Source organism: Suricata suricatta, chromosome 12 (genome assembly GCF_006229205.1).
Source record: "Suricata suricatta isolate VVHF042 chromosome 12, meerkat_22Aug2017_6uvM2_HiC, whole genome shotgun sequence".
Classification (NCBI taxonomy): domain Eukaryota; kingdom Metazoa; phylum Chordata; class Mammalia; order Carnivora; family Herpestidae; genus Suricata; species Suricata suricatta.
In genome coordinates, this window is record NC_043711.1 from 57,511,377 (window position 1) to 57,523,910 (window position 12,534).

A 12,534-nucleotide genomic window follows, 5' to 3' on the forward strand; every position below is an offset into this window, starting at 1 on the left:
CAAACACCCTATCTATGATCTCATTCACAGGAGGTCTCTAGAGCAGACAAAATGTAGGATGGTGGCTGCAGGAGCTGGGGGAGGGGAGCGGGAGTTAGTGTTTAATGAGGACAGAGTTTCAGTTGCAGAAGATGAAAAGGTTCTGGAGATGGGTGGTGGTGACAGTGATGGTGATGGTTGATCAACAGTGTGTGTGTGTGTGTGTGTGTGTGTGCGTGTGTGTGTGTGTGTGTGTGTGTGTAATATGGGGGGGAGGGGCAGAAGGAGAGAGAGAATCCCAAGCAGTCTCTGCACTGAGGGCTTGATCCCACGACCCTGGGATCATGACCTGAGCCGAAATCAAGAGGCAGATGCTCAACCGACTGAATCCCCAGGTGCCCCGACACTGTGAATACATATAATGCCGCTGAACAGCACCCTTACAAATGGTCAAAATGGTAGATTTTATGTCATATGTCTTTAACACACCTTTCAAAAAAGGGTATTGGTGCTTTGCCAGGCCAGGGCCTGCAGGACTGCTGAGAAACAGAGGCAGGGCCCTGTCCACAAGGGATGCTCCGAGTCTGGTGGGGGACACAGAGATGCAGGTAGTTGATGACTACAGAGGGGCCTGTAGTGTGACAGACGGGAGGACCGAGCTTGCAGGAGCTCAGGGAGGGGACCTCAAGAAAGAGGCACAATGGGATGCTGGCGCCTGAGGTGAGGGACAGAAAGCGTATTCCCAGAAGAGGAACCAGCAGGGGCCAAAGCATGGTGGCGTGAGCTGTCTCTCCTGAGAGCCTGGGCAGGAGTGGCGTGCAGTGGGGTCAGGGCAGGGCAGGAGGAGCAGGAGGTGGCAGGGAGCCCTGGAGCCTGAGACGGGGCGTGTGCAAGCAGGGCCACCCCACAGCTCCTTGGTGTCCACCCTCTTTTCTTCCCTCCATCTCTGCAGGGCGTGGGCCTCTGTGACCTTGTTTACCTCTCCTGTGGACCACAGCCATTCATCATGAGCACCCAACCAGGCCTGGCACACACACAGGGTTGAATGAATGAATCGGCACGTGGACGATGGCTCCACAGTGACCACAATGACAGACAGACTCGGGTGTGTGGGAAAGAGCCAGCATGCCTGAATGCAGTTTCTGCTTCTTGGAGCCACTGGCCCCTCTCCTCCCAGCGGCCTGTGTGTCCCTCTAACTGGCAGGGGCTGACCCTGCCGCTCTGCTTCCAGATGACAACTGGCCCAGAGAAGGCAAGAGGCCTGCCCAGGATTACAAAGCAAGGCAGAGCCAGAGCTGGAGTGGAATGTCCTTCTTTTGCTCTGAGAGACCCTGGGTGGGCCAGTGCCTCAGGGACTTAGGGGCAGGGGTGAGTGTGAGCTTGAGAGAGAGACAACAGGGGTCAGAGTGCAGGTGGGATGAGGCATGAAAGGGGAAAGTGGCCTCAAATAAGCCTGGTGGGTGCTTAGTCAGCACCCAACAACAATGCTCCTAGGCCCCTGTTGCCAGTAAAGCCAGGGTTAGACCATGATCCGGGAGCGGTCTCGGGCGCATCCTGGTTCCCGGCCCCTGCATTAGCCGACCTGCGGGTAGCGAGACACACTCCTTCTTAGCCTGCAGGCCACCAGGTCCTGGCAAATTCCCGTTCACACTACATGCCTGCTGTAGGATGCGGTGACCCTCCCCGTCTCTGGGTCAATTTCTTGTCCTGGTCCTTGACACCATGGATTGACAGTATCCATTCATGTCTGTCTCCCCCTGCCGGCCTGCAGGCTCCCGGAAGGCAGAAACTATTTATTACTCCCCCATGTGCCCCACTGCTTAGGGCAGTTCGGCCATACCGGGTGCAGATGCATAATTCATTCATTCAACAGGGATTTACTGAGCAATTACTATATGCCTGTGCTTTCTAGAGGCTAGAAGTAGCAGCAGCTAACACACCGTCAGCCTCTCCACCCTGGAATGATCTAGTGGTGCAGATGAACCAATCAACCAGCAGCAGTGGGCAGATGGAGCCAGCACTGGGAGGAGAAGGAGCAGAGGAATGTCAGGTGGGATAGGCAAGCTAGACTTGGTGTCTGGCGCGAAACGCTGGAGAAATGGAGAGGAGTCACGGAAGTTCCAGCAATAGGAAACGAATGAATGAGCAAGTGAATGAATGAATGAATGAATGAGCAGGAGGTGCCCCGCTTCAGCCCCCAACCCCCCAGAAGCTCTGAATTTCACACTCAGTGCAAGCTCCTGGCCGCCCAGGATCTAGTATTCAGGCAGCAGGGGGTGATGGTGGTTACCTTGTTAAGCGTAGTTACAGTCTGAAAGGGGCTGACCTTAATTAAGACACCATTAATTAAGCTGTCAGTAGAGTAATGATCTCAGTTGTTAGCAAATTTGATGAAGGAGCTGATTCTAGAAGCCTCATGATTTCCCCCATTTCATTAATAAATCTCCTGGTGTGGTATTGTCATCCCTTATTCTGTTTGCTCTGCCACCATTGTGACTGAGCCCCCCCCCAGCGGGTACCCACCCTTGGACAAAGCCCAGATGGCATAACACTCTCTCAGGGGCTGCTCCATGGGACCCAGAGGGTGGAGGACAGGAAGGCCAGCTGGCAGGGCTCCTCTAGGCCACAGGACACTCTGATCCTGCCACGCATGGGGACCCTGGAGCGAGTCTGGCATGTGGCACACTGGGGGAGGGACCCCATTGCCAAGTACACAGCAGGAAACAGCCATGTGACCTCAGTCAAGCTCCCACCCTCCCTGAGCCTCAGTTTCCTCTTCTGTAAGATGAGATCAAGAATACCTCCTTTTTATAGCAGTTGGTGAAAACCAACAAGGCAATTGGGCAGAAAAGGCTCAGAGGCTAAAGGGTACAGTGGTATGTTGGCTAGATGCTACTGTGCTTGGGTTTCCAGGTGCCCTGAAAGTTAAACAGCTAGAGACACTCAGCTCCTCCTCGCCCATCGCAGCACCACATCAAAAGCCCTGGGAATGAAAGTCGAGCAGCAGGTGCCAGGAGAGTCCTGGTTCTGGGTGACAGTGAAGTGGGGAGCAAACACACAGTACCCAGCGTCCACTGTGGAGCCTTGTCAAGCTGGCCCGGTCTAGGTCTCAAATCTTTCCCTAAAAACAAAGGGGGCAATGGCTTGTCTGCAGTCACCCCTTCCCCAGCCTCTTTGTAACTCTGGTAGCCACAGGTTAGTGGCCACACCTGGGGGACTAGCCTAGATATCACCGTACCAGACTGCAGAAGCCTGAGAGCAGGAGGGGCAAGAGAACACCCACACAAATGAGAGCCAGGGGGCATAGAGCCCCCCAACAGGCCCTCCACCTGCACTGGCTCAGCCCCTCTCCCAGGCAAGCTGGGCAGGGCTAGCTTGTCTAGAGGACAAAACCGCCAGGAGCTCTATGTTAAAGTGAAGGTTCCAGGGCTCCCAGCATACAGAACAAGTCTGTACTGGCATTGGGGCCAGTTTTGGAGGGCAACTGTGTCCCTGGCAAAATCACGAGCAAAGTAGGCTTGGGCAGCTCCTGGGCCCAGGCAAAGATATGGCAGGAAGAAGACGGCCGCCTGGGGAGGACCTCTTCCCAACAACAGTGGTGGATGTGCCACGCAGGGGGAAGATTTACTATTTGTTTCCGGAAATACTGCTGAGGCCTTGTCTCAGGGAGTGAGAACACTGGGGTGTTCTGCTCACAACAACAATGCAACCTGTGGGCTTTTCCACTAAAAAAGCAAATGAACCTCACAGAGAACGGTAGATGCAGGCCACCTTCACCACCACCCAGGGCTCCCGCCAGGGTCTGCTGGCACAGTGGCAAGAAGTATGTTTATTTTCCTTCCCGCTCAGTTAGCGAGAGAGCTGTCCCTTCACTGAGGGGGCTGGGTGGGCTTAGGAGCTCCACAGGTCCTTGTCATGGTATGGGGTAGTGAGGCCTCAGAGTGGCCCCAAGAGGTCCCCATACATAAGGCTTCTCCTTTCTAGTCCTGGGGACGGAGCCCAGCCCCAGAGTGTCCAACTCTGTTCTCTAACCTTACAAGGTCTGAGGTCACTGAACAGCCCTGAACAGCTGAGCTGCGGGGCAAATCGCCTACGGGAGGTGGAGATGTGGAGCTGTGTCTCACCCTATGGCTTCGAGCCCCAGAGGATGCTGCAAGGCCAGAGACCAAAGGTTCCTCGCCCCAGAACAGCGAAGTGAGCCCCAGAGAGCTGCGAGGCAAGCTGGCGTTCTAATCCGCTGTCCCCTGGGAGGCCTAGCTTAATGAGGCACGGGCTTTGGTTTCCATAAATACCTGGACCCGTGATGTCACCACCCCGTGCAGAGTTTAACAGCTTCTGCCGCTGGCTGTGGGCCCAGCAGACGAGTGCTCTGCCACTAGCCCACAGAACACCTGCGTGGCACAGGACACCAGTGCCCCTGCTCTAGATGGCGAGTCGGACCTTCACCTGTCCATGGAGGACTCAGCATCCTGTCCCTGCCTGGACCTTCCTGCTAGCCTTCCATCAGGCATGGCTGAAGTGCCAGTCACGAATGAGTGGGCAGGAGAGGCTGTTTCCGAATTGTCATGCTGAGGATTATGCCAAAAGCCAAAATGGTAGTGGTGGCTGGAAGACCCTGTATATGGATTTGAGGGGATTAGCTGCTCTCAGACATAGGGAATTTCACAGCCCAATGGAGATCTGCTGACTAACAGCCTTTTCCTCCTCGTCAACCGCCAACAAATACCTCCACTGCAGGGCACAAACGCTGGCACCTCTGCCCGGTGGCCAGCTCCCTCTGCAAGACACCTGCACAGAATCCCACTCCTCCCCCCCATCCAGCCCCTGCTCCAGCTCCAGGCTCAAGCTGGGGCCCCTCTGGTCTCCAGCCCGACTTTCAGGCATAAACCTGCCACATATACTCACAAGTAGCGTCTTCTGCAAGCCATTCTGTCCGGGGCAATTTTCCCCTTCTCTCTCTCTCTCTCCAGCTGGGAAGGCTCAAGGGAATAAAATTAAGTCGAGGGGCGAGTCACATTCCCGGGGGCGGCGGGAGCAGGGGGTGACCGCAGTGGGCTCCTAGGGGCCCCGGGCACAGCAGGGCTCACACCATGCCCAAGAGCCTGCGAAGTCCTCCAGTCACCATGGTCGCCAGGTTGGGCGGGGGCGTCGGCCTCGCTGCTACCTGGGGCCACCTCGGGCTTTTTCTCTCCCGCACATCCGGGGTGGCTGAGCGCCGGGAGGAGGGGGGTGCTGGGGGGAATCTGCGCCCGCTTTGCTCTCGCAGCATCCGGGGAGGGGCGGGCGCTTGAGAGCCTGCCTCCCCACCCCCCCTCCTCCGCGCCCAGGAGCAACGTAGTGCGGCCGCGCTGGACCAATCGCCGAGGCGCTCGTCGCCATGACAACTGCAGCATCAGGCGCGGCCACCCGGCGGCGCCCGCGATGCAAAGTCAACCGCTCTCGGAAAAGCTCCCGCTGAGCGCGAGGGTGCGGAAGCCTGCTGGGGCCCTTCCTGGCTGGGCTCTGGAAACCTGGAAATCTTGTTGCTAAAATGCACGCGCTGTCCAGAGCCTGCGATGACGCCGCTTTCCAGGGTGGCTTTTCTGCCTTTGGCACGGAGTCATGCAAGCAACGGAGTGCAACAGGCTGGCGCCCTGGAGTCAGGCCCACCGATTCCAAGGCTGGCTCTGACTCCTAAGGGCCTTGAGGCCTTGGAGAAGCCGCTTCCCCTTTGGGAGCCTCGATTTATGCTATTGTGAAATGGGATCGTAATGGCTATGGCACAGGGTTCCAAGAGGGCTTGTTACACACAGTAGCTGCACAGATGCACAGCTGTTATTATGGGTGTCGGCCATGTCCTGGAGCCAGGGAGACTTCCTGCTCTAGCCGTGGAGTTCATTTGTTCACTTACTCATCTATTCAACAAGCCCCCCTATGCAACTTCCACATGCCAGGCACTTCTAGACTGGCCACTCAGGGACGAACAAGGCAATGCTCTCATGGGGTTTACCTCTTAAGAGGGAAATAGGAAATCAACATGCAGTCAAATATATAATTTTACATGGTAAGGATGAGGACAAAACGTAAAGCTGAAGAGGCAGAAGGGAGGGGGAAAACAGGAGGGAAGGAGGAAGCCATTGACATCCGAGGGAGTGCTCAAGGAAGGCCTCTCTAAGAGGGCACATGTGGGCTGAGCCCTGAATAACAGAAGATCTAGGGAAGAAGCATTCCAGGCAGAGGGAAGAGCTGTATTAAGGTCCTGAGGCAGGAAGGGGCAGAGCATATGTGAGTAACACTGAAGAAGCCAGTGTGGCTGCAGCTGGTGAGCCACAGGGATGTGAAGGTGAGAGGTCTGCATCCCCCTCTCCCCTTCAGATTCACTTTTCTTTCATACACAGATCTCTCTCTTCTTACCTGATGCTTAACTGATCGGAGTGTGTTTCCTCATCTGCAAATCATGAATCCAAAGCCTATCTCATTATACATACACACCTGTAATTTTTATGTCCACTGTAATCTTTATGACGTCAATGAGGTATAAGATTATCATCCTATTCTAAGGGGAGAAAGCTAAAGCCAGAGATGCAGCAGCCAGCCCAGACTCACAGCTGGTGACCGGTATGCCAGGGGAGTCTGGTTCCAGATCCTGGCTTTGGGAAGATTACATGAAAAGGTTTGAAAGCCCACACACCCTCGGCAGCTCCAAGGGCCATTCTTGTTTCCTATTCTCTCTGGACTCTCAGACTCACTGAGGTTAGGGGAAGGAGAGATGATGCATCCTTGAGTTTCGGTCCCTCCTTTGGACAGTGGAGAAAATGGGGCTCAAAGAGGGTGAGTGATGTGCTGAGGTTGCAGAGCACTGCACGGCAAAAGTGGGACTAGTACCCAGTTCCTCTGGCTCCGTGTCCCTGATGGGGCCAGGGTAGAGCAGAGCATCTGAATGACTGGTAAATGGCATCAGAACTGCACGATGCTTCTCGATTCACCCTCCTACGGCAAATCTTTGAATGACCAAGCTTCCTACACCGGGAATTTCCCTCTCCGAGAAAAATGCAATCATAGACATAATTCATGTTTCTGTGGGCTTAACATGTCACAGATCCCACCCGCCTCCTGCCCCCAACCCTGTGTCTCCTGGAAGTGAACAAATTTTTAATAACATTGCAAACAGAGCAACAGCTACAGCCATGAGGGCTTCAGCAGGATCGTTTTGTTTCAGCTCTGATGTCTAGAGAGTTCTCAGAGGCACTTTACAAAGTAGGTTGCTTTCCCCTCCCATGCAGAGAGGTCTCACCTCTACACAGCAGCAGAGCAGATGGGAAGCCACATCTCTGTGACTCCCAAGCCCGGGCCCTAGCAACTCCCCTCATGGCCTCCTCCAAGTGAGGATTATTTTATCACATCTGTTTTCCAGAAGAAGAAACTGAGGCTCAGAGCACAGGAGGGCCCTGATCACAGAGCGGGCACCAGCTTCCCTTTCCTGGGTTTCCTCTCCTGCCCCAGGGAGCCTCCCTTGGGGCTGGAGGGGAGGGGTAGTGGGGGGAGGGGTGGTGGCATGACACCCATCTGCATACTCACTGCTTTTTGGTATTTCCTCCTTACAAACAAACTTACATGTCTGCTTCTTGTATGTAATGCTGTTATTTTGAAACAGGGAAGATGGCAAAGACCCTGGAATTCAGAAGCAAGTGCCAGGAGTGTAGGCACCCAGGCTGTGTTTACAGGACACGGGGGCTGTTTCTGATTTCCGATGGAGGTTGTCCAACACAAGGTCAGGCACCAGGGAGTCTCCCAAAATCGTGGATCTGAGGCCCGGTAGGGAATTGGTGTTGGGACATCTGCAGCTGCCACTCACTCTCAAGGACCCTCTGGAAATGCCTGCACCACCCCCAACACACCCCCCACACCTTGTACCTGTGCCCACCTGGAAGCAACCCAGACAAGAATGAGAAAGTGTCGGACAAAGAGTAGTTGGGGAAGTCTTCCACATCTAGGACTCCTCTCCTGTCCTGGAAAATTCCAACCTGCAGGCTAACAGGCACAGGGAGTCCCATGGACTCAACCTCTTCCACGGAGGCAGCATGGAGCCCCCTCCTTGTCCTCAGGCCACCAACTGTTCTAGCCATGGAAACAGAACTGTCAACATTCTGAATCTTCAAAGCTCAGAATCACAAATCCTTCAAATCCTGGATTTTTATTTCCTTTTCAGCTTCAGCTTTACATTTGAAAGAAATAGAACCTTAATTACACAAATAATCTTTCAACAAAATAAAGTCCCCTTGACCACACCCCTACATCTTACTCCCCCTTCGTAGAGGTAACTGCTGTCCTTTGTTTGGAACACAGGCTTCCAGAACTTTGGCTAAGCCTGTAACCATATTTATATGCCTATAGAAAATATAAAAGAATTACATGGACAGACCCTAAAAAATGGCATCATATTAAGTTGTGAAATTTTCCAAACTTTAAATACACCAAAAGGCATAAAGAGAAATACAGTGGGGCAGGCACCTGGGTGGCTCAGTTGCTTAAGTGTCCGACTTTGGCTCAGGTCATGATCTTGCCTTTTGTGAGTTTGAGCCCCTCATAGGGGCTGACAGCTGACAGCTCAAAGCCTAAATTCTGTTTCAGATTCTGTGTCTCCTTTCTCTCTGCCCCTCCCCCGCTCACGCTCCATCTGTCTCTCTCTCAAAAATAAATATAAAACATTAAAAAAGAGAGAGAGAGAAATACAGTAAACTGCGATGTATGCAGTGCCTACCACAAGAATTAGAGCATCACAAATCTGACGGAAGCTGCGTCACAGCCTCTGTTCCACCTCCTCCCCGCTCTTCCCTCCTCACATAGACACGGTGAATTCACTGCAAAGAGAATCATTCCTATACAGTGTTCTCACGCACACAGGTGCCCACAAAGGGCAGGAATGCTTGCACATGTTTTTAAACTTCACACGAACAGAATCATGCTGGCGGTCACTTTCTGCATTCCTTTTTCCCCAGTCAACATTCTACTCTGGACACCGAATGATGGAATCTCTAAACCAGATTCTTCTTTGCTGAGTTGTCAAATCCTAGGCTTTTCTGATCACAGCCATGGGTTGGGCTCTTGGGCTCTTGTTGCTGACAGAGGCCTGGCAGGCTCTGCACAGCCCTCCTTTGTGTCTGCACCCCTTTCCCCATTTGCACCCCTTCCCCCCTCCTCTTCTCCCTCCGTCCCTCACGTGCAGGCAGGGGACAGCTACAGCAAATATCTTTGGAGAGACGCGTGTGAACTTTTGGAAGCTTGGCAATCACCTCCTCTGCAGTGCACCAAGTCCTATCAAGGTGCCCTGTCTCTGGTACTTGGGGAGAAGTACCTGGGCAGGCTTTAGGAGGGGTCTCTGACATGCCACTGAAATGCTGCCCTTCTCAATGCCATTCGGAGCCCTGACCAGTGGAGATTTGGAAGCCACAGGCTGGCATTGGTCTCTGCTCTCCCACGGCTGTGCCAGTCTTGCCAAGGACAGCCCTGGTCTCAGGAGCTGGCTGAGGCCCGTGAGAAGCCAGGGGGCTGTGGCCAGGAGGACGCTGGGGCAGAAACTCCTGCTGCGTCTGGGCCTTGCTGGCTGGGGGTAAGGGAGGGGGAGGCGTGGGAGGGAGTGCTGCTTGGTGCTTTGGCTTCTGCAGGGCTGGGGCTCTCTGTGCCGCTCACCTAGAGGGCCAGAACTGGCAGGAGCAGAGTGTGCTGGGAACAGCCCCTGCCTTTCTGAGCTTCCACTCTGAGCCTTCAAGAGACCCCTAGTGGGATGGAGGTAGGCCTGGCTGAGGAGGAGGATGGGCGTGGCTGTGAACAAGAGGCACCACTGGCCAAGTGCTGGCCTTCCTGAGGCCCGTGTAGGGTGAAGCAGGGTAGGATGGACCAGCCAGACACTAAGCCAGAGCCGATGGGTCTGAGTGTGCCCTGGGGTGCGGGCTCCCTCTCTTACTGTTCTCCCTCCTCTGCCAGCCACTGCAGCTAATAGGTGCTATGTCCCTCTCCACTCCCCACTCCCCTACCCCCTGCACCTTCACAGCGGGCAGTGTAGCCCAGTAGTCAAGGCCAGGAGCCACCTCTGCCACCAGCCGTGTGACTCTGGGCGGGTGACCCACGTCAGCCCCACATCCATGCACCTAGGCTCACAGGGCATCTCTGTCTACCTCCAGGCAAGGTCAAAGGGAGTTGCCGCGTAAACATTAGACCAGAGCTAGTAGGGCTGTTGCCCCCCAAGCGTCAGCCACAGTGGTTACTGCTCTCCAGCCGGCTGGGCTGCCAGAAAAGGCACAGGACTGAAATTCGCGGATTGGGCTAACACGTCCCCACCACCCCCGTTGAAATGAGAGCCTCTGGTGTGCCCCAGACCAGCCTCACAGCGCCTCCCATTTCTCACCCTTCTGACGAATCTGACCAGTAGTTTTTTTAAATCTAAAAATAGTTTTTATTTAAAAGCCAAACATCCTGTCACTGAGGTAAATCGTGTACTTGAGAAGCTAGTTTCACCACAAATGAATATTCAGATAAATAGGGTTATGAAAGGAAAATTGCTCGCCTGAAGCCCTCCCTTGGCCTCCCGGGTCCAAGTGTCCCTGGCTGAGGGACCCGGTGCTGATGCCAGGGACACCAGGCAGGGTGGGCACAGGGCAGGCGTGGGGAGGGCAGCGGGGATGGCTCATGAGCTGAGTCAGAAAAGACCAGGGATACATGTGGCAGCGTTCGGGGAAGGTTACAGGGTTATCCGTGGTCCCTGTGGGGGTGGTGACTGTCACTTTCCTTCCCAGGAATCCCCCTTGCTTTCCTCAGCTGCAAAGTTCTGTCTCCGTGTGCGTGTGCATCTGCGTGTGTGTGTGTCTATCTGGGTCTATTTTTGGTGATTGGCACCGCTCCTCAGAAACAGAGTGGAAAGGCCTTGGGCCCATATGAAGGGGACAGCAGCCCTCTATGGCCACCTTATGTCATTGCCAGAGGCTGGTCTGCAGGGTGGTCTCGAGGTCCTGCTGGGCTGTGTATGCGGCTGGGGACCAGCAAATATGGCCACCTACTGCCCGGCCCCCAGCTCGTAGGGCCAAGAGCATTCCCTGACCACAGAGCCACACTCATTCCTCATTTGCTTATTTCTTCATCCATAGAATGCTGACTGCTTTTTGTTTTGGGCCAGGTCCGTCTACACACTAGGGGCACTTAGAGACAAAAAGAGATAAAAAGACATGTGTCCTTCCCAGAGGAAGGGAACCGTCTTGAGGCTTTGACAGCCAACACCTCTCCCTGCCCAGCTGCCTCCCCTCCTGGGAATCACCCCTGCATCCCACTGAGTGTCTGGGGCTCAGGTGGGGCTGACTCCACTTGCAAGAACAGGCATGGCGCTCAAGCTGGGCCCAGGAGAGGCAGGCCCAGACTTCACTGACATTGTTGGGAGAGAGGGGCTCTGAACTTGACTTCAAACTTAAATCTGAAAGGTACACACACACAGCTATAAGCTCTACACCTTCCGATGACACACCCGTTGGGTTCCTCAGCCCCTCCCCCGCAGATCCCTCCTGGGGATCCACCTTCTGCCTTGTCCTGCCACAGTGAGTTAGGCCCTGCCCCTGCCTCCCTGAGGGCTTGAGATAACATAAGAATGGCATTTCTTAGCAAAAAGGAATCTCAAATAAGCACGAAGCTTTGTGTTCAAAGACGTTCATCACAGCATTTTTTATAACAACAATAAGCAAACTAAAACCCTAAACAAATATTAAGGTAAATGTTCAACATTGGGAGCTGCCTAAAAATACATGATTCCACAGGTGCTAGAGTAGCATGTAGCTTTTAAAAGAAATCTTTAGGGGCACCTGGGTGGCTTATTTGGTTAAGCGTCCAACTTCGGCTCAGGTCATCATCTCACGGTTTGTGAGTTCGAGCCCCGCATGGGGCTCTGCGCTGATAGCATGGAGCCTGGAGCCTGCTTCAGATTCTGTGTCTCCTTCTCTCTCTGGCCCTCCCCTACTTGTGCTCTCTCAAAAATAAATAAATGCAAAAAAAATTTAATAAAAGAAATCTTTATAAGTAATGATGTTAACATTTGTTAGTTAAACAAAAAGTAGGTTCTTGGGGCACCTGGGTGGCTCAGTTGGTTGAGCGCTGACTTTGGCTCAGGTCATGATCTCATGGTTCCTGAGTTCGAGCCCCGTGTCAGGCTCTGTGCTGACAGCTCAGAGCCTGGAGCCTGCTTTGGATTTTGTGCCTCCTCTCTCTGCCCCTCCTCTGCTCATGCTCTGTCTCTCTTTGTCTCTCAAAAAATAAATAAATGTTTAAAAAGAAATTTAAAGAAAAAGTAGGTTCTCAAAGTACATATTTAGGATGAACCCTGTAATGTGAGTATAACACACAACTAGAAAAATGCCCAGGGGGCGCATGGGTGGCTCAGGTCATGATCTCAGGGTTTGTGGGTTTGAGCCCCACATTAGGATCTGCTGACAGCTCAGAGCCTAGCGCCTGCTTCAATTCTCTCTCCCTCTCTCTCAAATAAATACACATTAAAAAAGAAAAATGTCTGGAAGGACACATGCCAATATGCCACCATTA

At 53.7% G+C, this 12,534-nt stretch overlaps 1 protein-coding gene across 1 annotated transcript in view; it reads right to left on the reverse strand.

Moving 5' to 3' along the window:
* IQSEC1 (IQ motif and Sec7 domain 1) overlaps positions 1 to 5,237 on the reverse strand; it is a 164,142-nt gene extending 158,905 nt beyond the window's left edge. The window contains exon 1 of the mRNA XM_029919185.1: positions 4,885 to 5,237. Within this exon, the coding sequence (XP_029775045.1) occupies positions 4,885 to 4,907 (23 nt within the window). The 5' untranslated portion in view covers positions 4,908 to 5,237. The remainder of the gene's footprint in view (positions 1 to 4,884) is intronic.
* Between the last annotated feature and the right edge of the window lie 7,297 nt (positions 5,238 to 12,534).